General features: G+C 44.0%; 7 protein-coding genes across 7 annotated transcripts; 3 read left to right on the forward strand and 4 right to left on the reverse strand.

Annotated features, from left to right (window-relative positions):
* Positions 1–574: 574 nt before the first annotated feature.
* On the forward strand, positions 575–2,767 carry F4813DRAFT_394224 (uncharacterized protein; the record flags this gene model as incomplete). Its single annotated transcript, XM_049247528.1, has 5 exons — positions 575–647; positions 712–782; positions 838–1,836; positions 1,889–2,050; positions 2,099–2,767. The coding sequence occupies 5 exons, from the start codon at positions 575–577 to the stop codon at positions 2,765–2,767; spliced, it is 1,974 nt and encodes a 657-aa protein (XP_049094840.1).
* A 430-nt stretch (positions 2,768–3,197) lies between these two features.
* Positions 3,198–6,295, forward strand: F4813DRAFT_376494 (glutamate carboxypeptidase). The gene is made up of 8 exons (XM_049245133.1): positions 3,198–4,639; positions 4,749–4,796; positions 4,955–5,011; positions 5,067–5,267; positions 5,323–5,397; positions 5,507–5,557; positions 5,621–5,969; positions 6,028–6,295. Exons 1-8 carry the CDS (start codon positions 3,425–3,427, stop codon positions 6,153–6,155), a joined length of 2,124 nt encoding a protein of 707 aa, XP_049094841.1. The 5' UTR covers positions 3,198–3,424; the 3' UTR covers positions 6,156–6,295.
* Positions 6,296–6,654: 359 nt separating this feature from the next.
* F4813DRAFT_394226 (uncharacterized protein) lies at positions 6,655–8,360 on the forward strand (the record flags this gene model as incomplete). The annotated part of the gene is made up of 5 exons (XM_049247529.1): positions 6,655–7,124; positions 7,193–7,416; positions 7,489–7,593; positions 7,666–8,075; positions 8,169–8,360. The coding sequence occupies 5 exons, from the start codon at positions 6,655–6,657 to the stop codon at positions 8,358–8,360; spliced, it is 1,401 nt and encodes a 466-aa protein (XP_049094842.1).
* A 465-nt stretch (positions 8,361–8,825) lies between these two features.
* Positions 8,826–10,270, reverse strand: F4813DRAFT_400527 (uncharacterized protein). The gene has a single exon (XM_049248276.1). The coding sequence runs from the start codon at positions 10,179–10,181 to the stop codon at positions 8,958–8,960; it is 1,224 nt and encodes a 407-aa protein (XP_049094843.1). The 5' UTR covers positions 10,182–10,270; the 3' UTR covers positions 8,826–8,957.
* Positions 10,271–10,456: 186 nt separating this feature from the next.
* Positions 10,457–13,140, reverse strand: F4813DRAFT_287892 (MFS general substrate transporter). Its single transcript, XM_049240575.1, has 8 exons — positions 12,551–13,140; positions 12,238–12,474; positions 11,985–12,092; positions 11,886–11,933; positions 11,674–11,805; positions 11,395–11,622; positions 11,120–11,331; positions 10,457–11,060 (listed from the first exon to the last, which is right to left on the reverse strand). The coding sequence occupies exons 1-8, from the start codon at positions 12,722–12,724 to the stop codon at positions 10,652–10,654; spliced, it is 1,548 nt and encodes a 515-aa protein (XP_049094844.1). The 5' UTR covers positions 12,725–13,140; the 3' UTR covers positions 10,457–10,651.
* A 345-nt stretch (positions 13,141–13,485) lies between these two features.
* On the reverse strand, positions 13,486–15,459 carry F4813DRAFT_376507 (uncharacterized protein). The gene is made up of 4 exons (XM_049245134.1): positions 15,097–15,459; positions 14,784–15,046; positions 14,575–14,722; positions 13,486–14,512 (listed from the first exon to the last, which is right to left on the reverse strand). The coding sequence occupies exons 1-4, from the start codon at positions 15,265–15,267 to the stop codon at positions 13,676–13,678; spliced, it is 1,419 nt and encodes a 472-aa protein (XP_049094845.1). The 5' UTR covers positions 15,268–15,459; the 3' UTR covers positions 13,486–13,675.
* Positions 15,460–15,968: 509 nt separating this feature from the next.
* On the reverse strand, positions 15,969–17,509 carry F4813DRAFT_400529 (uncharacterized protein; the record flags this gene model as incomplete). Its single annotated transcript, XM_049248277.1, has 2 exons — positions 15,969–15,983; positions 16,040–17,509. 2 exons carry the CDS (start codon positions 17,507–17,509, stop codon positions 15,969–15,971), a joined length of 1,485 nt encoding a protein of 494 aa, XP_049094846.1.
* Between the last annotated feature and the right edge of the window lie 3,005 nt (positions 17,510–20,514).

The following is a 20,514-nucleotide window of genomic DNA, read 5'->3' on the forward strand; positions in this document are numbered from 1 at the left end:
AGGACATACGCGCATAATCTCGTGTGCATACGAATCCATCTCCCGATTTTGGTTGTCATTGATCCTGGTCCAGTGCAAGCTGGGTTAGAAGGACTCGTCAGCTAGCTGTAGCTCATTGGTGGGCGCGGTTTACCATCCCTACCGAGTCGTAGTTAGACTAACACAGCCTCCTGAAAGGCAGCACTAAAGCTTCTATCATTTCATCGGCGAAATGCTGGTAGTTGAAGCAGTTTTAGAGTAGGCTGTGTCCGTCTTTTATAGGTATTTACTAGTTTTTCATATAATAAATCTACATAATATACCTGGCGTCCCGCTTTGTTTTATCCCTTGAAGATTACCTGCCGTTTTCTAGCGCGGGTGGATTTCTTAAAGTGAATGTCCGCGCGGCTCTCTCCACGGGGGACTCGGGCGTCTTACATATTCCTTACGGCCGCTTGTGTAGGCAGCCATTTAAGTTTCTTCTTACACTTCAACATCATTGTTGAGGGTGGATAGTCCATAGTCTTGTCATGCTGAGGTAGTCCCTTACTCTCTATCTATTCTCGTCTACAATTTCTGGGAGCCTAATCGCACGATGCGTGGCTACCTGAAGGCCTGGTGGCTGCTAGCACCGCTGCTTACAGCTGCTCTTCCAACCGGACAAGAGCGTAAGAATTCATCAAATATCATGAAATTTGTCGTATACTTCTAACACGTAGCCATCATTTCAAGTCAAGGTCTCACACGCATTAATCAACTTCGATATCAACCCAACTTCAGATGAAATTAATCGTCACGGAACTGTAAGCCGTTACGAAAATACCGTGAAGTGACAATTAGCTAATACATCTTATTCAGACTCTACGTCTTGACATCCTCGAGTCGACGTCTCCGTGCGGCTACGGAAATGTGACCCTTAGCGGTCAATCGCTCGCGCAAGATGAAAACGGTGCTGGGTCTGGGCCCGTCATTACTGACCATGGCAATACCGTTCTTGCCAACTGGACCTTTAGTTGTGTACATCTTGAAGACGAGTTTCAGGGCCAGCTGATGACTTTTGAAGTTGTCTCTTTAGACGGCGAGGAAGCCCATGATGTTAAATTTGTTGTTCAGTTCCAACAAATGGCGCCGCCTTCTATCTCCTCCATCAATGGCACGGTATCTGTTACTGAGACTCCTATTCCGGCCTCGGCCACGGACGAAAACTTGGTCAAGGAAACTTCAACACCTTTGGACAGTGAGCTGGCTGAGTTGAAATCGATGATACGACAATTTGCGGCACTTGAACAAGCAATTTCTTCTAAAGTGCAGCATATCTCCGAAACTTACGACTTCAAGAGTCCTGATGAATTTCATTCATTTTGGAGGTGCGATAGTCTGAAATGCCTTGTGAAAACAATGTACGGACGTGCGAAATACGTAGCTAGCCGTCTCTATGGGCACGGGCCTGAAGGAGGGAGGCATTTTGGAGGCCGACCGAGTAGATTCGGCTGGCGATTTCGTCACGGCGACCGACCTCACTGGTTTCCACATGATGGCAGCGCTCATGGGAACCATTCATGTCCGCATCCGCGACCTCATCCTCACCCTCCTCACCCCCCTCATCATCAACCTCCTCATGGACCTCCTCCTCATGGACCTCCCCCTCATGGGCCTCCCTATCATGGGCCTCCCTATCATGAACCCCCTCATTTTCACCAACCGCCCCCATTCTGTCACTGCGCACCTCCACCTCCGCCTCATGAATTCTACGAAGAGCAACCGCCACACGTCCACCCAGCACCAAGTCATCAAATCCTAGAGGATGACATGACTCGGGAGAACCTTAGATTAGGTGCTGGACCCGATAATAACATGGTAAGCTTCGAGGGAATAGCATATGATATGAAATTTCATACTGACTTTTTAGCGACCGATCGGGAAGTTTGGCGATGATAAACTAGAACCACCGCCTCATATTATTGTCAATGGAGCCGATTTATCTCCACCAATACCGGACCACCATGACCAACCGCCGCATCCAGATTTCAGACCACATGAAGGGACGCCTCCGCATCCGCACCATGGTCCTGTAAGCATCCTCTATAGCCATGTGATAACGTTGACTAATACAATAAAGCATTCTGAACACCGTGGTCCACCTCCTTTACCGGTCGTTTATATCGTGGCCGTATTCATCGTGCTTGCCTTACTCGTTGGCACTGTTTATACGCGCTGTTTTTCCGCATCTGGCAAAAGTCGACGTAGTTCCTATACCGGGCGATGCCAAACCCGAGAGGCTCGTCGTCAGTGTCGCCGCAATGCCTGGGCTAACAGACGCGCGGCTATCGGAACCAGGTATTCTGAAATCGTTGGGTGGCTGAGGGAAAGTGTAAGGCGTCAAGAGATTGGGAATGAGGAAAAGGAAAAGGAGGCCTTCATGAGACAACTGGATAGATCTGGAAATGAAGAGGAGGATAACATTTCTACGACGATGGAACAGGAGATTGCGCAGTTCCGTGCGGTTGCTAGCGTCGTGGGCGATTTGGTTGCGGCAGAAGAGGGCCGTTCTCATGAATATACCCATCAGAGACAGCAGCACGTAATCCCGGCGCCCCCTAGCCCGGCTTCGGCTTTCCCGGATTATGCATCTATTGACGAGGAACTCCCGGCTTACGACGAGGGGTCAAACGATTCACGCTTCGTTGCCGATGGGTTTAGATATACTCCTGGATGTCCGTATTATACACCAAGCGGGTCGTCGACGACAGAATCATCGCTTTATGAACATCTAGGAAGAAAGGATTAAGGAAATCAGGCGGAATTTGGTGAATCGGGGTGATAGGGGTTAACAGGTATATTTACAATGTTTGTATCAATAAGGAGTCGAACAGGCGTGCAACATTGCATGGTGAGGTACTACAACTTTTCACCAGGGTTTTGAATTTTAGATGATGAATATTGACATAAGAGTATAAAGAATAACCCTAGTTGTTTTATTTACACTTAATGCCTAGGTGTAGATGTCGGCTAACCTTGAATGTTTGCCATGTACTTTTTCTACTTAGTATTGTCAATTACCAATTCCTAGGGTAGATAATCTAATTGGGAACATTCAAGAGAAAATATTAATACCAGCTGCCGTAAATGGGTAGCTTAGCGAATATGTATGATCTCATGGCTTGGGGATAAGGAGATGTGCGAAGCAGATAACCTGGAATACCACATAGTCCCCGCAGATTAGACCCATACCGAACCGTCGTTTTCGTGTAGAAGAGTCAAACCGGCATATTTACAATCTACATTGATTGGCGGTGTAGTGCACTCACTACCGCGGGGTCAAGAGGCCAAGCCTACCATAACTTCCAAGCCATTTATAAAGCTATTCATAAATTGAAAGCTGGGTTGAGACTGATGGTTCAATCTCGTACCTTATATCTGCCATTCACCTCACAACATTTCTAAGATGTGGCTTCATATTAGCAGAGCCCAGGCTCTTATCATATTTTCTCTTTTTCCGTGGACTAAAGCGTGCATGCACGAGCGACGCGTGCATTCAAGCTTGACAGGGAAACGGGATACTACTCCATTGGAACCTCTGAGTCCAGAAGAAACTATTCTGGTAGACTCAATATCTAACACGAGTATATCAGAATGGTCCTACTACTACACACATGGTGCACATCTAGCTGGGAAGAATTTGTCGATGGCAGAGTGGACGGCGGATCGTTGGAAGGAAAGCGGATGGAACTCAAGTGTTATCTCCTATGATGTTTACTTGAACTATCCTGTCAACAAGTCGCTAAGTTTGACGTATTCTAACGGGAGTATTTATCGCCCGTTTCTAGAGGAAGCCGTGTTAAGCCAGGATGAAACGACGAGCTATCCTAACGCGATACCCACGTTCCACGGCTATTCAGCCAGCGGTAGTGTAGATGCCGAATTCGTTTATGTTGGACGTGGCCAGCAGGTTGATTTTGACAGGCTGGTCCAACTCGGGGTGCCCTTGGAAGGCAAGATTGCCATTGCTATGTATGGAGGCCCCTTTAGGGGGTTAAAGGTGAAAAATGCGCAGGACAATGGTATGATAGGCGTGATTATCTTTACAGACACCGCCGAAGATGGGGACATAACCGAGGCTAATGGGTACGCGGCCTATCCGGATGGACCAGCCCGTAACCCTTCCAGCGTACAAAGGGGTAGTGTGCAGTTTCTCTCAACATATCCCGGCGACCCGACTACTCCGGGCTATCCCTCGAAAGAAGGCTCGCCCCGTGTGGAGCACCCCTCAGTGCTCCCGGATATCCCTTCAATCCCAATTTCATATCCGAACGCAATCCCAATCCTTGCCGCTCTCGATGGATATGGGACGACTGGAAACGAGGTCAACCGCACTGGTTGGGTGGGCAAGCTTAACGTGTCTTACAGTACCGGTCCTGCGCCTGGTACGACAATTAGCTTATCGAATTTCATGGAGGATACGTATGCCCCGATCTGGAATGCGATCGGTGTAATTAATGGCACGGTTGGAGATGAGACAATTGTGATAGGAAATCATCGCGATGCCTGGATTATCGGTGGTGCTGCTGATCCAAATAGCGGATCTGCTATTTTAGTCGAGCTTTCTAAAGCATTTGGCAAGCTTCTCTCCCAGGGATGGAAGCCGAAACGAAACATCGTCGTATGTAACGGTTTCTAAGACCATTCCTCATCTCTTCCTTTGACCTTTTGCTCTTGCCTGCCTCTCAAATCCTTACTTCAAGGTGTACCTAACCACTGATTATTTACAGATTGCGTCATGGGATGGAGAAGAGTATGGTCTCTTGGGTTCAACCGAAGTTCGTAGCATCTGAAGTTTCCTTTGCCCCTTATTCATCTTTATTGACAGCGAGTGATTAATTGAACTGGCTGGCGGGGAATCTTCCCCCCCAACGAATGTTTAAATCTCCTTCAACTAGCATCAAGAGAAGTTTCCAGTTACTAACACTTATTACAGTGGGTTGAAGAATACATCCCCTGGCTTACCGATACTGCGGTATCATATCTGAACGTTGTAAGTACCTAATCCTTGAGGTTATTCATGAGAACTTCTAACATTATATCCAAAGGATGTTGGTACATCTGGACCCTGGCCATATATAGAAGCGACTCCAGAGCTCCATAAGATCGCTACAGATGTTATGAAGAAAGTTTCGTGGAAGGATTCACGTAATATGTACGACGTCTGGCTGGAATATACTCAAGGTTTCATCGGTGTGCTAGGCAGCGGCAGTGATTATACATCTTTCGTCCACAGAGGAATTGGTTCCGTAAGTAATCATTTTGAAATACCCCATGCGTAAGGTTGCTGCTGACTATGTTTAGATTGATATAGGCTCAAGCTCGGGTGCGACAGATCCTATTTATCACTACCATAGTAATTTTGACTCTTATCACTGGGTAAGTGCATTATGAGAGATTTGAGCTGACCAACACTGGAAACTGAGCTCCCCGATATTTATTAATATTAAAGATCATTATCACATCGTACTGATGATAGATATTGCAGATGTCGACTTTCGGAGATCCTGGGTTTACTATTCACAAGTTTACGGCTCAAGTATAACCGCCTTTCATTGAAACTTCTGTGAACCGAACGACACACCGACTAACATCTTTTTAGTATCTAACGCTTTTAGCTTATAACCTCGCGAGTCAAGATGCGATACAATTCGACCTGCCCAACTATGGTGTACAGATGGAGAGTTATTATGACGACTTACTCTCTTTAGTAAATTCAACCACGTCCATTTTGGATACATCCACGCTACAAAACGCTATACAAGACTTTAAGACTGCGGCAGCAGAGGTAGAAGCACAAAAGCAACAGGCGATTTCCACTAATGATTCTGAGCTTCTCACCCTTGTAAATCATAAGTTTAGAGACTTCCAGCGGGGCTTCGTGTCTCAAGGTGGTCTGCCCAACCGCGAGTTTTATCGGCATCTTATTTTTGCGCCGGGACTTGATACTGGTATGCTTCTCATCTTTTCCTTGTTGCCTGTTAAGACTAATCCCTCATAATCACACAGGCTACGCAGCAACAACATTCCCGGGAATAACAGAGGCGCTTGAGGCTGGGAATATATCACTTGCAGCTGAATTTGTTCAGAAGACCGCTAAGGCTATCTTAGTAGCCAGCGACATAATTAGGACGTAAATAAACCGAAGTGTTGCGTCTATAATTCATTACAATAAATCAACTAAATGAGATGAAATCATAGAACATAGTTCTAAATTGTTGCACTTGCATATGGCTTGAATGTAAACTCGGTGTTTTGCGAGTAGTAGCAAGTGATTGTTCCAACTAGAAACCGAGATATAAACAGGTGTGATGATCAAAAATAAAGGGGGATGAAATGTATGTTATACTGTAACAAATGCTTTATATCATTACTATACGATAATTTTGTAGTTATACCCCCCCTTTGAGCTACACGGGAATCGTAATGAACAGTATCAAATACGTTGTTTTAACAAAGACATTATGGACATGTTGTTAGAGGACGTTGTTTAATAGTGAGAGCCCTCTATATATATTTCAGCCTCGCATTACTCGGAATCCTCGATGGTGATACCTCGATTTTGATATCGCAGCTGAGAGACTGCTTAAACTTGGTAAAGTTTGTACTTCATAACATCAAGTCAACCGATTCACCATGCACTCAAGCGCTATAGTTTCACCGCCTATGCGACGCGTCCGACCTACCCGTGAGCAGAGACATAGGATACGGCAACATTTACTCAACACATATGACAGGTTGAGAGACCACCCTCTTAACTTTGTTATAGATGAATATGAACCGAGAGGTCGATTTTTTAACTTTGATCACTTGCCATCATTTACGTGGAGCGCGTGGTGGCGTGGCAAAGGGATTCCCCACGAAGTATCTAGACCTCCTGTCAACGACCCAGGATTCAATGAGGGTGTTCTCGACATAAGTCAGCCATGGATCCCCTTTAAAAGGTGGATGATGGAAATTGCACGAACTTGGACGCGGCCATGGCCAAGAGACCTTGAATTAGATCCAGAACTGTTTGGGAATAATATCGCCGACTATCACTGTACTCAAATTAACTTCTTTAGAGTTATGAGATACCGGCTTTCTGTGCACAAATCATATGCCTAGTAAGTAATCATTTCATTTCTCATGGCTTATTTCTTGAGCATAACATTAGCTGACTTTGTTGCTGCAGTTGGACGGAATTTGCACGAAAGCATCAGTATAGATCTCTAACGGAAACCTTTGAATTCTTAGACGGCCGCCAGGGTGAAGAGGTCGAATTTGACCCGGCTTTAGCTGAAACAGCCCGCATGAATCATCGGCAGTCGTTAATAATGCTCACCTTAGTAGGTCTGAATAACTATAACGTCGAAGATGAGACACTCAATAATGCGGGAGTTGATGAATTAAGGTATTGTAAGTAGCATTCAGCATTCCCCTATTCGTTTCGTACCTCCGGTCAAATAATGTAACTAACATTTACTTAAGTCATACGATCGCCCGTTGTCATGGACGCCTGGCGCGAATTTCATAATGACTATTTACAGTATCATCCCGATACACGAAATCCCGTATGGAGCACATTACAACCTGGTACGTAATATTATATTTTCTCTTTTTACGTTTGATTCGCCTGGGAGATATTTTTACTGACTGTCCCTGTAGCATTGGAAAATAGGGAGATCCAGACCATAAGAAGAAGGTATTATTTGTCAATTGACCCTGACAAAAACAACTGGACTCTTATGGACCATGCCGTACGATTTATAATGAGGGTATACTATTACGGCTTGCAGATGTGTGAGGCTAGGGAACGTGAACACCTCGAGGAAGTTCACTGGCCATGGGAGCAGTATTTCTACAGCGAAACGTTCGGTATTGATATGGAAGATCGACACTGGTTTGGGTTCTCCTTGTTGATGCTCCTCGTTTCTTCTTGGCAATATAACCGTATATATCCTCACCCAGAATATGCCCGAATCCTTGTACCGGCATTATATGCTGGCTATCAACCACAAGATTGGGATTTTATCGAAGGCGACGCCGGTATGGTCGACCTATCCCCTACTTCACCGGTATAGTACCCAAAAGTTCCCCTCCCCCCCCCCCCTTTTTTTTTTATTCAAGGAAGTAAAATGCAACCATGCAACCGCTAACTTCTGCTATAGTGGAAATGTGAAAATGATGTTAGATCAAAATTCGATTTCAGCAGAGCTTATTTGTGTGGCTTCATTGGTAGCTGGGAAGGAGGCCGATTATATGACAGCGAAAGTGACACCCCGATTGATAATGATGGTTATCGTGTCCGCGGAAACCGACCCAAAATCACCCGGAATTATGACCAGTATTTGTCTGACTAGATTACTCATTTGACTTCTATCGTGTAGAGTGAAGTCATTGAGGATACACCATGAATCAATCTTTGATACTATGCTTAGGATATGAGATAGAGCTTTAGATGGGCACATGGGACATCACTTGGGTAAGCAATTGACGATATTACTTACCTAGGAGGTAGGTACCTATCTGATATCTAAGGTACCTAAGTTAATGCGAAGAGTTTTGATAGCAAGTACATTCTTCTTTCTATAATAGAAGAGGGATCCTGTTCCTTTAAATCCATAGTATTAATTGCCTGTTGATAACAGTTTTTTGGATGGCTGAAACCCTTTGCCTGAAGCGTGTACAACATAAACTTGGCTCTAGTAGTTACGTTACTGCTTCACAAGTAAATTAAAATAAATCTTCATAAATACATGTATATAATGAAAAATTAAAAATGTTCGATTATTAAGTACATGAAGTGATTATATTATACCAGAAGGTCCTCTCAAACGCTTGAAGATAGTTACACAGGATTAGTATATAGAAACTTGAATAAGATGATACAATAAAAGAAAGCAATGGGGTAGGCTACAGTATATGGACTCCGATCTAGCAAATCTACTTGGTTCCCGTCATGCTGTTACTTTAGCCCAGAATGCTACCAGTTCCTGAGTAACATGCAATAATCTATTATCTCGTACTCCCTCACGGTAGATTCTGCTCTGCATATACCGGTCTCGTTCGTTGAAGAATAGCCTGGTCTGGTTTCTCCAGATTCGGTATTCTTGTGCGTCTTCCAAAGTAGGGGACTGCTCTTCTTCCTCGGCAACATCGTTGTGCGGGAGCTGTATAGGTAATAGGCAGCCGTGGATTCTGAGTTGCTCTGCGAAAAGTTCGTCGTCATCGAGTACGGGGGTTGGTGACTTAATTTCATATTTGACTGTAGCTCTACTCACTTGCTCCATTGCCGGGGATTCCGCACGAGGCAATCTTTGTACTAACAGGGAATACAGATTTACTCCCTGCGATTTTAATTGAGCGTAATCGTGAGCTTTACAATCATATAGCTTAACAAATTTCGCTGGCTTTCTTGTGCGCTTCTTCGTCTTATTTTGAACAGCTGGTTTCCGTTTACCAAGTTTGGTTTTGGACCCCTTAGCGTTATTTACTGGGAGATCGTCTTCCGACTCGTCCACAGTCAAGAGGCCTTCATCGGACGACTCATCCTCCGGACGCGGTATTAAACTGGGTTTGTTCGGATCTGATGTCTGCTTTTCGACGAAAGCTGCAAACTCGGCACTCTTAGCTCCAAGCCTCTTCCTCTCCATTTTGAAATGTGGTTTCGGCACATATTTAGGGGTTAGGTAGTGATGAAGCAGCCTTCTATCCAGAATACCCGTTTCCGCTGCACAGACTTGGCCATATGTACATTGGATGGGTGGGCTTTCAAATAATAAGCATTCCGAGGCTGCCGGGGGCTTCCATTCCGAAAGCCCAGATTTAAGCAGGGTCGCTTTCAGCGCTTTAACATTTGTCGGAATCACCTCTCCTCCATACTGAAGTAGGTTATCATAATGCTGCGACCTACGCTCGTTCATATAAAGAAGCTTACACTCCTTCATGATCATCATAGTGAGTTCCTGCTCACATAATTGCTTCTTGGACTCTCGAATCTTTTTACTTTCGTAATCTTTACGGAGGTCAGACCATCGGGTTTCGTCAAAATTAGTTTGGTCGGGTGGTAGTTGTAGATTGGTGCTAACGTCCTCGAGGGCCAGCTCATACTTTACCAATGCTACACTCCTACTATCCAATGTGAACCGTGTCAGAGTCCGCAGAAGTGGTGAGTGTGCCATAATGACAAATATTAACTCTTTAGGCGTGGGAGAAGTTAAGTTAATGATGGTGCGTTTATTACTCGTGTTATTAATGCTGTATGGTATAAAATCTCCTGACTGTCAAATCAAATCAAATAAGGGACTCCCATTTGGGGGGAAACAAGATTATTATTACTGAGTTGGCAACAATAGCTTCTAGACTCTTTGTGAGTGCAAGGTTTATCGCCTTGCATTGTTATCTTTGGGTTAACGTGCTCCTTTGTCTTCTATTTCTTTTTTAAACGGCAAGACAATGTTATAGAATCACTTATTATAATAAGGGCGTATAGTTATTAGGTTTAACATAGACGCCTTTGCTATTTTCTATTTAAAGAGCAGTAAAGGACATAGTACCTAGATACCTGAGTTACCGGTAAGGGTATTGTTCTACTTCATTCTCTCAGCTTGAACAGCCATATCCTCTCCTCTCTTCTGCTCTTTCTAAAAGTCTAAATCATGTATCGGAACGTGACGGCTTTATCACCCTTGGCGGATAGTTCCCCAGCAGTGAATTGATTATCCCCACCCTGGCGCATGATTCTATCTCGTTTCTTGTTGATGGAAGTGTATGCTATAGCCTGAATCACTGCGGCAATAACACCGACACTGATAAATCCCAACTCCAAGCCATGTCCGAGAATGTACTGAGGAGAATCACCCTGTCGATAAAAGTTGGATGCCATAGCTCCACCTAGATTCCCAATGCCGATTTGGATGGCCATTCCAGCACTGCGCTTGTAGCTACCTGCTAGATTGTTTGAGAGCCAAGTGACCACACCAGGGAATGCCGGATAAATGGCGCAGGCTACCACAAAGACACCCCCGTAAACTACTCGAGGATTGGTACTAGATACGCACCTTGAAATAGTTAGACACAGTCTGGACATGCATTTGCTTGTATTTGAGCTTCAACTTACATTGAAAACCCTACGATCATTATCAAGAAGAATGAGATGATGAACGGGCTACGCTTTCCTACGCGATCCGATATGAAAGCGAATACAATGGCTAAGATTGCCGCTGTTATATATATCGGGACCGTCATAAGTTGGGCGGTACTTGAAGAGTACCCAAGATTTCTGATAATCGTCGGGAGGAAGAGACTGATGCCATAAAGTGGGCATACGATCTATTGGCGGCATTGATTAGTCTTTGAGAATGACGGGACAGGGAGCACAACAAAGAAGCTTACACCCCAATAAACAAATAGGTTAACCCATATCTGCCAGTCTTTGAAGGCTGCCAAAACATATTTCCACTCGAACTCCTCCGCTTGGGCTACATGCGGACTTTCCTTTCCTTGTAGCTGACCTTGGTACTTCAGGCGAAACACGATAAATTCCCGTTCCTTCTCGGTGAGGAACGAGGCGGTTTCAGGAAAATCGTAGAGTACAAAGAATGCAATAATGGCGACGATAATCTGGATGAGTTAGTTATATCGCCAATCTTGGGTAAACAAAACTTAACTGACAGTCGCTATTCCTTCAAGGATAAAGATCCAACGCCAACCCTCGAGGTTTCCAACACCATCCATCTTCGCGATAGCGAAAGCTAACAGTCCGCTGAACGCACCAGCTATTGACCCCGCCGAGAAAAACAGAGCCTGGGGATATATTAGTAAATAAAAATACCGGGAATCATTGTCCTATGGATTAGGACTGCTCTTTGACATGTTAAACATACTTGGCGGAATTGGATCTCGTGGCGACAATACCACATCGTGAGATAATACTTTGGAACTCATTAGCTTTAGCAGGTTGTAATTGAGTATCAAGTCCTTACGGCACACCCGGGATACAAGCCCGCTTCAGTTACACCAAGAAACAGCCGCGCAATAAGCAAGCCATGGTAGCTCCTTACTATACCCATCAATGCCATCACTATCCCCCACTGTGGCGATTAATAGTAGTTAGCAATTGACCTTAATAACGTTAAAAATACAATTAGGACGATATCTAGCAATTAAAAATAGCTTATGACTTGAGTAGATTACTGAAGGGAAAGACACATAAACATGGTAACCATGTTCACTTACCGCAACCATAATAAGCGGGAGCCATCTTGAAGGACGTAGTTTCTTTAATAACAGATTGCTTGGAACTTCGAACGTGGCATAGGTGAAGAAAAATACGGTTAAGCACCAGTTGTACTCATCGGGACTCATTCTTAAATCTTCTTGGAGGCCCTCGATCTTCGCGTTGCCAATGTTTCCTCTATCTAGGAAAGATAACAAATACAGCATCGCAAGCATTGGTATTAAGCGGAGGTCCATCTAAATAAGAAACTAGAGTTAGCACATAGCTTTCGTACGTTAAATGAACTCGATAATCACGAAGAGGAGTCTTGACCTTTCTCAATAATTTCTTCTCGTCTATATCGGCGAATGACTCTGGAGTCACCTCCGCAGTCGTAACAAGGGCGTCCGCGCGATCAGGTTCATTTTGCGGCCCTTTTTCTGTGCAAAACTCGAGATGTCCAACAATAATTTTGCCAAAATCCGATATCTCATTATTAGATGCCATGATGAGCGGACGAGTACCCAAATCTTGGCACTATGAGAGCATCCAGGTGTCTTGGGGGATAAAGTTGTTGAGAACAGTCCAGTCGCGTCGAAACGTGATAGATAATCAATAAAACTGAGCAGCCCAGCACTTATAGGTAAAGTCAATTGGTAAGACCATTAGCCCCTCGGAGCATTCCACCGAGAGGCCCTGCGCGGGCGCGCTGAAAGATTCCGCGGGTCACATTGATGGTGTGTGCGGGGAGGAGAAACCGACCAGGGTCTCCCTATACAAAGGGGTTGGCGATGTAGGTGAATTACATCATCCAATAGGCATTAAGACAACACACGGGTATGAACAGTCGCCCTTAGAGATGTTGGAGATCGTGGACTATAATGAATGGCGTATGAAGTACCTTGACGAGTGACCACCGACAAAGGCTATGATTGGGGGTTTCTATCCTTCTACATCGAGGTTAACGACCTCCAGTTTCTACATAGTTGGTATAGTTACCTGCCTACCTACCTAGGTAGATAAGAGCGGGACAAAGGGCCAATCCTGTCGGTAGACCCGTCAGCATTCACAACCATATAAACAGCCCCCCGGTCATCTACTCATGACATTTACATCAGTATCCTTGGCTGGTATTCGTGGGGATTGTGGGGACCCTTGTTCTCCCCACGAGTTTGATGGAGATATTTGCGGGGGGATGCCGAGTTAAGATCAGATCTTTGGGGTATGTACACATTGGAGTTTCTTACCAACTACAACAGTATCACGCGGGAGTTTATCTGGAGATATAGAAGGCTACTATTGGCTTACTGTATTTTATATTGGCCTACCTAATAGGGAGCTTCGGAGTTAAGTGCTCTTTATGAGTCTAAAGACCGATAGATTTGAAATCATCTTCTTCCCACTCGAATCGCGTAATAACACCATCCGACTATAAGCACTTATAAGCACTCCAAATTATCATCCTTGTATTCCAACTGTGTTACCTCCGTGAATTCGGTACAGCGTCATGGCCGAGATGACTGCTGCACCAATACCGCTACCATCTTCCGCATTAGTGATGATGATAGGATCTTCTTCCCTATCTTCGGGCCAATCGAGAATCTCACCAAGCGCCTCGGCCCACCGTTGCTTGAATTTCGGATGCTTGTTTGCGACAGTGCCATCCGCTGCGACATGACCTGACGTAATACCCTTCATCCGGCATATCGCTGCAACGCCGCAGGAGCAGAGCCTCGCACCCCTAGCCGCGATGACTTCTGCCAAGCGACGAGCTACCCTTGTCTCATCTAATGTGACTTTGATATTTAGACATTCTTCTAGTCGAGTCTGAGACGTCTCTAGCGGGTCATTCTCGATACCCGATAAGAAGCCAGTGTCTAGTTTATAAGGTTCTCTCAATTTTGCAGCACCTTGCCTGTCAAAGATGAGACCACTTTCGTAAAGATCAAGTGCAGTTAGTCGGAAGATCTCGCCGAGGTACAGACCCGCGCTCATCTTTTCGAACGCCTGTTCGCCTGGCCGCGGGGAATCTTTGTCGATAGATACGTCGTACTTGGTTCGCGGCAATACGCGATGAGCGTTATCAAAAGCGCCGTATTCACAATTTATTGCCATAGGAGTATCGGGTGGCAGGGTTGTCTTCAATTTCGGTATTGAGCCGACATTTTCCACGTATGCCGCATTGCAACCCGTACCAAATATTGCGCCGATGATGGTATCCGGGTCTTTATAGGCTGAGGCTACCATAGCTCCAGTAGTATCATTTACAAGAGCAACAAGCTCTAAAGGTAAACCCTGCGTTCGTGTTAGTCTTTATGTCCTCCACTCAAGCTATCATCATCTCATAATTGCCTTACCCGCTCAGCCAAGACATCTTTCAGTTGTGCCGCGGCGTCTTCACCCTCGACACCGTCGATATCAAATCCTTTCGTCCACGTCTTCAAAATGCCGTGGTCGATAGCATCCTGAGAAGCCGGGTAAGAGAAACAAAACCCTAAAGGTAGCCTACTGATGTACTTAGCTAATTGCATAATAAGTACCTAAATAAATAAGAATAAGTACGCACCGATCATCGCGATTCGCTATAATTTGATGCGATTTGATGAACTCGTCCAGGGAATCTGCAATGAAGTTCCATAGTTGTCGAGAGTCTCCCGTCTTTATTGCTGGAGGAAGGCGATAAACGTGTTGCTTGATATCAATTTCCTCGCGCTGTCCTCTCAACGCAACTCGACACATGCGTAAATTAGTGCCGCCAAGATCTATCGTTACGTATTCGCCAATTTCGTCACCGGATGGGAGTCCAAGAACCCATGTTACGTTCATAGCCTATCTATTGTTTAATAATGATGCGAATAAGACCAGTTCGGATTACTTACAATATTAGATCCTTCTTTTTCAAGACCCTCTCGTAACTCTTTTTCGAATTGTTGGGTAATCTGCTTGAGCTTCTCGGTTGAGACATTGAACTGGTTTTCGATGTCGATAAGCTTGGATCGCAACTCTGGCGGTAGTTGAATCGACTCGGATGTCTCAAGTCCTTTAGCCATAGTTATGAATTGTTGCAACAGTCTTTTTACCGTTACTTCTCTGAACACAATATTGCACTTTAGCACGAGGTTGGTATGATGTTCATAAGCTACTTCCTATGTTCATAACTCATGTTGTTATTGATATCATTAAATACCGAGGGCATCAAGGGTATCAAGGGTCCCGCTTAATACACCCACTGTAGGCCAGCACTGACGTCAGAGTTGGGCGGAGCTTCAATTCTTGGATTGAATCTTGGTTAAGATGACCCAATTACCTGAAACTTCCAACTGAGACTTTCATCGTATCCTCCATTCCAAGTTTGCCTTTGGAATGTTGGCAGGGGGAAGCCATGTTTTTAAAACTTTCAAGTACAGTTAAGTCTACTTGACTGGCTTCCAGTATATTGGAACCCTAGTGCACTGATTGATTAGTTACATGTCATTAAGTCAATATTTTGCTTCTCAGCTAAACTTAGTCTTCAGAAAGACTATATATCCAATAATAAACATATAAAAAGGCACCTCTCACCAACTAAAACTAAACAAAACTAAACAAAACTAAAGTACGTCTGAATTAGCCTAGCGACCGAACTGGTAACTACTTCTTAGAGGGTACCTGTTTAGAATTTTGCTGTGCAGCCTGCAAGACCAGTTTCACACAATATTCGACTAACTGGTTGTTTTCCATCTCCTCCCCGCTTACCACCTCCGTTCCCCATTCAAAAAATCCATATCTAAAGTATTGTTTTATGAAATCAAAACGACTCAGAGTATGATGCCTATCACTCACCTCCTTTGCGAGATCAGCCCATTCATCTGAGCTAACGGAACTTGGATCAGCACCCGCGTTTAGTAGTATGATTACCGCTGAAAGGTGTCTGACCCGAACAGCGTCATTTAAAGCTGTCTGGGGAGTGTTAGGCCCGGGAAAACCTGATATCGGCGGAACTGGCGGTAAAAGTGTTTCTAAAGATTGTCCTTGTTGAGTCCATCTAGCAACAATAATCTGGACAGCTCCGCTATTGCCATAGAGAATTGCCTGGCGTAACCATTCTGGAGTATCAAAGCCCGTCATATGTGTAGCAGCCCAGTAAAAATTAAACAAGGAACTTTTACCAGTTAGAAGTGCAAGCTGCACAATATTATAACAGTGCTCTAGCAATTGCTCATTGAGATCGGGACCCAGAGAGCGGTTATCGAAAAGAAACGTTTGGATGTAATTCATGTGTTCCACGAAGTAATCCAAGCACTCTCCTGTTGCCGCCGCACTTACTATGCTACCATGTATTAGCAGCTGGACTATATATTCCCACGGCTCCACTCCGCGTCGAGCCGCACGGTGAATTAGCGGGCTTTTTAGCATCTGTAAAATATGGATAGCGTCTCGTTGGCGAGCTTCAGAAGTAAGTGCCAGTGCAATGGGGTTTGCGTTGTAGGCATCCAAGCTATTTGCGGGGAGTGGGAGGATCTCACCATCAGTCGAAAATGATAGGTTGGCAAGATATTGGATGAGAGCTGGATGTTTTCCCGACTGGGCTGCTTTACTTAATATTTCGGGAAGTCCATCATCGATAAGAACTTGCCGGTGCCTATTTTCTGGTGGTAGATTTAACGTTCGATGTACTACGGCAGTGGTATATCGATCCATTCCAGAATTTATAGCTGACAAGAAGCTACGGGTAAGAACGAAACGGGGTGGCAACGTAGAATTACCGGCTAGGGCAACTTGGGCTTCCGGTCTGAGGGGGCCTAAATAAGTCCCATAAACAATAAGAGCTAAGGCACAATCCTCCATCTTTTTACGAAGTGTAGGTTCTTTCTCCACGGCAAACAATTCTATAGCATGATGCATTGCAGTCAAGCAGTGTCGGTACAAAGGTAACCTACCTGAAGATTCCGGGTCGGTATCTTCGTCTTCAAATCTCATCCAAGAGAGTAGAGCCGGATAATTTTTAAGTAGTAACTCGAAGACATCAACTCGAGCTAACCGAACGGCTGTTACTAATGGAGATTCTCGTATCCAGGGTCCGTTGTTGGCGATGTTCCCGGATCTTAGTCTTTCGATCTCTAAGGCACGAGCAAAGTCGCGAATAATATTAACATTGGAACTCTTGTGTTCGATTGCCGAAATGAGCAGAGGTGGTGGGACTTGACCTTTTGAAGCTCCTACCTGCTCCTTGGCATCTCTTTCAGCAATGCTATTGGGTAACCTGAGGATACCGGGACTAGCCAACACACTGTCAAGTAAAGCGGACACCATGATTTTAGTTCTAGTATGTCGTTATAGGATATGTTGCTACCAGAGAGTCGCGACTAGTGTTATTGATGACCAGACGTACGAGAGCTGATATGATTTTAACTAAATCTCACGATTTGATGGTGAGAAATTTAGTACCTCGGTCTTGTGGGAGCTAGCCGACTTATAATCACCTTTTGAACGTCGATGAAACAATAGTATTGTTACCAAATGGGCATAAAGTTGGAGGACAATGCTTTAGATGTGCCACATTCATATTAACAATCATGTTACATAGGTTATTAGGGGCTGGGGTCCAATTGTACAACGAATGATAGAGTGAGAAGACAATAGCATAGCTTCTAGAATAAGTATAACAGTAAGCCCTTGAACTTATGTCCTTTCCAGGTCTGGGGAAGATATGCTCTCTTTAACTACCTACATTAACCTGCTTTCTAGAAGCTACCCCCTTATGTTGTACCTTTTATCTCCTGATATTCATACTATTTAAATTTAGTCTCAGCTTATTTACCCCTTTCTAGGAGCCTTAACTAACCCCGCGCCCCGTTCTATAAGCATCACTGGGATGGCTTTATCATTGAGTAGACTAGTAAGTGAGCGCTAGAAGCCAAACAGCGGCTCTATAAAGAAATGATACAAGGTGGTAACAAATGGAAATTAAGAAGAATCTTAATCTCGTAGCTTTCTCATCTGTGAAGTATGAAATAGTATTCCAGCCGATACCTACTTTAGAATAATCTAGGCATGCCCATCTTCCCCCCCGAATCCTTGAGAGATTCTCACGTCGACCCTGGTTTAACATGTACCTACTAGGTACCTACCTAGTTATATGGCTTATCAAGTTAATGAGTTCAGTAAAATATCCATTATAATCTCTATCCCTTTAACTCGCTTTTCTTTATTTCTACTGCATCCTTAAATGTTTCTCATTATCATAATCGACGATGAAGTCCCATCTTGGCAGCAAGTTCTCCTGAAGCTTCCCCAAATCTAGCCCTACATCCTCACCTCTGCCTCTCATAATCATGCCATTCTCGTAGCTTGACTCGACGGTACGCTGGGTACGGGGACGTCGGACTTGGTCATACACTGTGAAAGCCGTTACTGCCTCAGGAGGTGTTTTAGCACACTCGAGTAAGGTTGAAATAACATAACATATAGTATTATCATTTCTCTTGGACGACTTGTATGTTAGGTAGAAGTTTAGACGGGTATGGGAGTGCTTCAATTGTGGGGACTTTGGCCATAAGATATGATTATATATAAAAGAATTAATGATCGATGGTTCTCGAAGTCACTCACGGACTATCTTCAATAGACATGCCGCCCCCTAAGCCTTGCCTTGTAATACCTACGGTTAGCAAAAGCTTATCAACGTGAAACTGTTAGGATTATAGATGAGACATCTGTAACAAAGAACGTATTCAGTACCTTAGGTATGTATAGACGTAGATTCTCGTAGCTAAGTCAAAGGCTTTTGCGAAAGAATGAAATTGCTTCCATCCTGTTTGGTTCCACCTCGTGTCAGTATGCGGACTCAGAAGTTCGTATTATGAAAAGTACCAAGCTTGTGGCTACCAGGACTAGGTTTTGTATTGCGATTACGGCAATGATAAGTCATAGTTGCGATCGCTCACCCCCTCGATGACGTGTGGTCCGACTAGGGATTATCTAAAATGTCCCATCGCATTAGGGAAAATGTCGAAGCGCTCCTCATGAGACATCCATCAAGGGATAGTTTATTCAATAGACGAGGAATGAGTTGACTTTGGGTTCAACCATTGTTTAGCTATATCCACAGGAGTAAATTATGAAAAGGGGTTATTCCTAGCGAAGCATATAGCGGACAATATTATACAACCCCCATAACGGGGTTTTACAATTCTTCCATTAGCCTTTCTAGATAGATAATGAATTTATCACCAAAGCTTCGTATATGCCTAGATACGAGATTGAATATAGTTATTTTTGGAAACAGCATCCCAAAGCCATGCGCCTGGCTAGTAAAAAATGGCCGGGCCGAGACTAATTCTTCAATTATTGCCAAGCCGGTGTGTTACAGCTATCAGTTGTCAACATGTCATCTGCGGATACCACAATCGTGTTACAGCGTAGGATTAAAACTACCAAATAGTTGGAATTGAATCTGCTTCGCAGCCAGCAATTCCTTGAACGCCCAATCAAGGATCAAGTATCAAGTATCAAAGGTTCTCGGTCCCGTTAACGAGACACGACATACATATTGGGATAGGTACACGAAAACGGCCAGCCAGCTGTTCTACAGCGCAAATATGTCGGTCGATAACTAAACCTTGTTGTGGTGTAATGATATCTGCAATGTAAGCCAACCGGGTTCGGTTGCATATGACTCAAACGATAGAAATTCAATATACAATTCAGATGACCACGATAATTGACACCTGCAGTGCTAGCCATGTCAAAAATTAGTGCAAATTGCTCAGAGCTATTTAAAATGTCTTTGCCTAGACCTGTACGAGCTCCGGTGGCGGTGGCGGAGGAACTTGTAATTTCATTAGCATCTAAGATCGCATATTTACCTAGGCTTGGTATTAGAAAACAACGTGTCATAATATCAGAAATTCCTAGGTTAAAAGCTTTAGCTTATAACCCATGGTAAATCTGCCCGAGTTGAGACTCAATGATTCATGATAGTTAGGTATAACTAATACGTCTTGCTCATAACGGTAACACGAGCTGAGAAAGAGTATCCCTATAGTGCAATAGTAAACGCCTCGTTTATGCGTTGATAGTATTGACCCACCTATAAATCAAAACACCCTTACAGGGGCCACCCTAATAGGGGCCACCTCAAATTTTTAAACCTTTAAAATAAACACCTCAATTTCAATTTAACATTATTTAATTAAATTAAATTTAATTAATTTATAATTTATTATATTTTAACAATAATATAATCTTTTATTATTAACTTAATTAATAAAGCTTTATTTTTTAAATTAATATTAAAATTATTAATTATAATTATA

This window comes from Daldinia decipiens, assembly GCF_022478715.1.
Source record: "Daldinia decipiens strain CBS 113046 unplaced genomic scaffold F4813scaffold_57, whole genome shotgun sequence".
Taxonomy (NCBI): Eukaryota; Fungi; Ascomycota; class Sordariomycetes; order Xylariales; family Hypoxylaceae; genus Daldinia; species Daldinia decipiens.

Coding starts and splice junctions, on each gene's coding strand:
- F4813DRAFT_376494 (XM_049245133.1), top strand. CDS start 3,425: ATGTGGCTTCATATTAGCAGAGCCCAGGCTCTTATCATATTTTCTCTT. Junction 5,012..5,066: donor CGGTATCATATCTGAACGTT/GTAAGTACCTAA, acceptor TTATATCCAAAG/GATGTTGGTACATCTGGACC. Junction 5,558..5,620: donor TTCACAAGTTTACGGCTCAA/GTATAACCGCCT, acceptor ACATCTTTTTAG/TATCTAACGCTTTTAGCTTA.
- F4813DRAFT_376507 (XM_049245134.1), bottom strand. CDS start 15,267: ATGGCTAAAGGACTTGAGACATCCGAGTCGATTCAACTACCGCCAGAG. Junction 15,047..15,096: donor AAAAAGAAGGATCTAATATT/GTAAGTAATCCG, acceptor AACAATAGATAG/GCTATGAACGTAACATGGGT. Junction 14,513..14,574: donor AAGATGTCTTGGCTGAGCGG/GTAAGGCAATTA, acceptor ACACGAACGCAG/GGTTTACCTTTAGAGCTTGT.
- F4813DRAFT_400527 (XM_049248276.1), bottom strand. CDS start 10,181: ATGGCACACTCACCACTTCTGCGGACTCTGACACGGTTCACATTGGAT.
- F4813DRAFT_287892 (XM_049240575.1), bottom strand. CDS start 12,724: ATGGCATCTAATAATGAGATATCGGATTTTGGCAAAATTATTGTTGGA. Junction 11,332..11,394: donor ACCTATTTGTTTATTGGGGT/GTAAGCTTCTTT, acceptor TGCCGCCAATAG/ATCGTATGCCCACTTTATGG. Junction 11,061..11,119: donor ATGATCGTAGGGTTTTCAAT/GTAAGTTGAAGC, acceptor AACTATTTCAAG/GTGCGTATCTAGTACCAATC.